Source organism: Sphaeroforma arctica (assembly GCF_001186125.1).
Source record: "Sphaeroforma arctica JP610 unplaced genomic scaffold supercont1.289, whole genome shotgun sequence".
NCBI lineage: Eukaryota > Ichthyosporea > Ichthyophonida > Sphaeroforma > Sphaeroforma arctica.
In genome coordinates this window covers 90358-94523 of record NW_014040269.1, presented here as the reverse complement: position 1 = coordinate 94523, position 4166 = coordinate 90358, and the positions used below count along the sequence as shown (strand labels likewise).

At 45.5% G+C, this 4166-nt stretch overlaps 2 protein-coding genes across 2 annotated transcripts; both read left to right on the top strand.

The window, feature by feature from the left end:
- Positions 1-1510: 1510 nt before the first annotated feature.
- On the top strand, positions 1511-1807 carry SARC_04868 (hypothetical protein; the record flags this gene model as incomplete). The annotated part of the gene is made up of 1 exon (XM_014301296.1): positions 1511-1807. The coding sequence occupies one exon, from the start codon at positions 1511-1513 to the stop codon at positions 1805-1807; it is 297 nt and encodes a 98-aa protein (XP_014156771.1).
- Positions 1808-2722: 915 nt separating this feature from the next.
- On the top strand, positions 2723-2963 carry SARC_04867 (hypothetical protein; the record flags this gene model as incomplete). The annotated part of the gene is made up of 1 exon (XM_014301295.1): positions 2723-2963. A coding segment is annotated over one exon (241 nt), but the record flags the coding sequence as incomplete, so codon positions are not given.
- Positions 2964-4166: the final 1203 nt, after the last annotated feature.

Sequence of the window (4166 nt, the reverse complement as noted above, 5' to 3'; positions counted from 1 at the left end):
CTGACTAAATTGTATTTTAGTTTAATATAGTCTGAAACCTAGTAATTTCCATCGAAGTTTACAGAGTAGGGACTGTGCCTTCTCAAAGAGATGGATTGTGGTGTTCCATTGAGTATGTCGAAATGCATGCTTTACGAGTACCGATGTATGCTTCCAAGAGGCTAGCACTCTTCTTAGGAGGGTAGTCCCAAATTATTGTCTCACGGCTTGGATCCTTAAAAATGCTGGTCAATAAAGCAAAATCAGAGGATGATAGATTTGGCGGTAGAGGATTTGCGGATCCTTTGATAGGTGGTTAGAGATAATCTTGGCTGGTTTTATGCCCACAGACTGGTGTCTATTTGTATCTATATTGGCTATATTGAGTCAGGTGCGTCTTTTGGAACTTGCTGAAAGAAAACATAGTGTATCTGACTGATGATCGTTGGTCGCCTTAATCTTGCAAAGTGGGTTGAAGACTTGAGTATGCCGGTTTGGATTGCCAAATTTTTGTTGACAATAAATGAGAAAACCAGTAAAGGGTATTTGTTGATCCAGCAGTAGTGACAAAACTCTTCTTCGACCTTGAAGCTGTAGAACGATAACTTTGTAGACATTAGGTAATCGCCAAGATTTCATCTTAATGTGGGATGGATTGAAACTAGCAGAGGGGTTTCCCTTAGGGATGGCCGTGTAGGAATTTGTTTGAATTGTAGCCGGAGTACGAAGTTGATGGGCAAAGCGCCATATGATAACTAGGTGTTGATAAGCCTGGTTTATTAGCGAAGAAGTGGTCCTTAGTTAACGATGGTCGGTAGGAGCTCGAGAGGTGGTATAAGTGATGGGATGTCGCTCATTATAGAGGAAATACTCTAAATGTTCATGGCCTACATGGGAAAGTCACTAACTGTACATACAGATTTACGGGTACGTTTTCTAATTGCCCAATTCAAATCGCTAAATGTGATTTTCTATTCCTTTCTCAAACTTTTCAAACAAACAAAATTGAAGAGTATATTTAGAGACTTTTTTATGTACATTTAGAGACTTTCCAGTGCTGTAATTTTTTTGATGACGCACAAAATAAAATAAAAGATTTTTCTATTTTTGTCAGGTTCAAAATGCCGGCGAGTGTGCCAACTGACAACCGACTCACACATCTGCAAAATCTTGTGTGGATGTATAACAAAAAATAAAAATACAATATATGTTATTTTTCACTTCCACGTACTTATTTTTCACAACGGACCTTTGATTCAAATTTTCGTTCTCCGAAACGTAAATCTCGGTGACCAGCAGGTCACCAGTGTAGAACTGAATACCATTTTAAAAAAACCCACAGAAAAGGGTTTTAGGGTTTAATAAATACCAGACTTGAAATTTGGATTTTCAAACAAAAAAAAATCAAAAAAAAAATCAAAAAAAAAATACCAGTAGGAAGCCTGGGGACCCACAGTCCCACAGCCGCGAAAAATGTCGGGCCAGGCCGAATCCCCAACTGAGGCGTTCGTCCCCAAGGACTCCTTGCCCAATGACCCAATGGAAATTGGACTTACAAAAATCTATCACAGACCTCTCTGCCCAGGTCAATACTCTACAGGCCATACATGAGTCTATAGATCTTTTCTTTGAGCGCTTGTTTGTGCACGACAAGGCTCTAGGAGACAATGCTATGTTGGTCTACCATATAAAAGGGTTTGCGTCGGTGCTAGTGATGGTACAGAATGCGCAAGGAGATGTTGCCCCACCGTCGAAACCTCTCGTGGCCTTCTCCGCTGGTCGATGGGGGGACAGATATGAGTTAGGGGGCTACGTTGGCGGCCGTTAATGATTTACGCAACAGCGTCGCTGGACAGCAGAAGGATCTTGCGGGACGGAAGAGGGATCTGCGCAACCTTCTCAAGCGTAATCGCACGCCTAACCCCAAGAACAAAGGGGTAGATAAGGGCAAGGGCGGTCAGAAGCACCCAAGATAGGCATCGGTAGAGCCAGAGATTGAGCTCTCGGAGAATGACGACATCCGGGCAGCTCGGGAGGCCTACCACAAGGTGATTCGTTGCCTCAACTGTAAGCAGCGTGGACATTTTCGCAAGTCCTGTCCAGAGGCACAGCAGTGACTTGCGGGCGCTGTGAGCACCGTGGTGCAGGAGAAGGCACAAGCTGGTAGTGTCATTCAGGGTGCCGTTGCTGGTGAGAATGTCGAGATCTATGTCGACTCGGGGGCTACACCGAGTTTGGTCACCAAATTCGGTTTGAAAGCGGCTCGATACTTAGGTTTACCATATAAAGTGCTGAGATGGGGCTTGTACGCCCATCTGGTGTGGTTGAATCTAATGTAACAATCGATACGTGGGGTGGCAATACCATTGAGAGACCAATGGATTTGCTGGTGGTGGACTCATTGCCATTTGACACGGATATTCTGCTAGGATTTCAGTCCTTGCGGAAGGACCCCCTTATGTGGACGAAGCATAATTTTCTGGCGGCGGTGCCTCAGATGGAGGTTATTGACTTCCTTACCTTGGAGGCTCTTGAGGAAGAGTAGCCGCCCATGTCGGGGCAAGGAGAGCGGAGGTTAACAAATAGAGACGCAGGGTGTCGGAGATGATTCCGCAGGACTTGCTCTTGAACAATATTAAGAGTCGGCTGGGTTTCAGGCTATACATAGGAATGAGTTCAAGGAACAAAAGCAGCGCAATTATGTTGCGTCCATGCAAGCACACTTTCTTTAGGTGCAGAAGAGGGTTGAGTACTTGGCCAATGCGGCCGAATTGGATAATGCCGACGAATACGTCCTGCCGCGGCTGCATGACTTATTGGATGAGGTAGACATGCTTATAGGTGCGACCACCATCTCGCCAGCGAAGGAGGTGGACCCGAATGCATATCTTGACTTCGACCAGTCTCAGCTTCGGAAGCTGTACAAGAAGTGTGGTCTCCCGAAGAAGGAGCTTGATGAGATTATTAAGGCCATACACGATTAAGGCCATGCAGTCGGTGGCATACAACGCAGTGGCACCTACTTTCATGGCTTATGACGACATTCGCTTCAGGAATGGTGTGGAATTTCACCTGAAGGATGGTGAAAAGTCGTCCTACAATGTGTACCCGAACAATGATCCGACATTCACTTCAGTGTTGGCCACCAAGGTTGGTGACTGGGATCATGGGGGTGTGACAAGGAAAATCTCGGAGGCTGAGGCTAAAGACTATTGTGCTATGCCGGACATGGTCTTTCGGGAAGAGGTGGTCAAGAGAGGCGTGTTGGTCGAGCTAGGATATGAACAGCTGGGCTACCCTACCCCATCACAGATAAGGACCCTCGCAATCGTGTACTGTCTCCATAAGTCGTGGAGGATTGTCAAGCGTTCGAGACACCCGTTAACAGTGTTCACGGACTATGAACCGCTGGTGCTCATATTGGCGCAGGTCCCCACCTACTTTGAGTCAACGGTTAGAGGCAGGCGGATGGCAAGGTATGCACAGGTACTGTGTGACTTTGATATCATCCTGAAGCATGTGCCAGAAGAGTCGAATCCTGTGGCGGATGTGCAGTCTCGGTTGGGTTACCACATAGACCTGATCATGCAAGCAAAGCGACTTCCGGCACAAGATAGGGTGCGTTGGGCGGAACCAGTGGTAGTTAAGCCAAGCACGGAGTCCTATGTTGTGAACAGACAGCTCTTTGACAGGATTGGGCAGAAGTTTGGCCCATTTGATGCTGAGGTTTTGCGCATCCGACATATTAGCGGATGAAACCGTACTACTAGCCTACCTTGGCTGGAGGGGTGTTCGATTTAAGGACCTGGATGGGACCACGTTGGTACTTCAACCCAAAGTGGTCGGATCTCGGTAAAGTGGTTACCAGGATTCGCAGGGACAAGGCTATGGTGACAGTGGTTTGCCCGTATGCACCTGAAGCTTGTTGGTTCTGTAGAAATACGGCCTCCGGTCAGTCTAAAATATCAAGATCAATTGAGATAGTACATTGGTGTTTATTTGTATTTTAAATAATTTAATACAAGCTCTTTTTCCAATATTTCCAAAGTGTTCTAAATTCACTTTGATGGCTCCAATAGCCTGAATATTTGGTATGACTCATCTACTTGGACCTATTTGAGACATTAGTAGATGTAGGATATTATAAACTAAATTTTATAATCTCCGAACTACTACTTATAGATTTT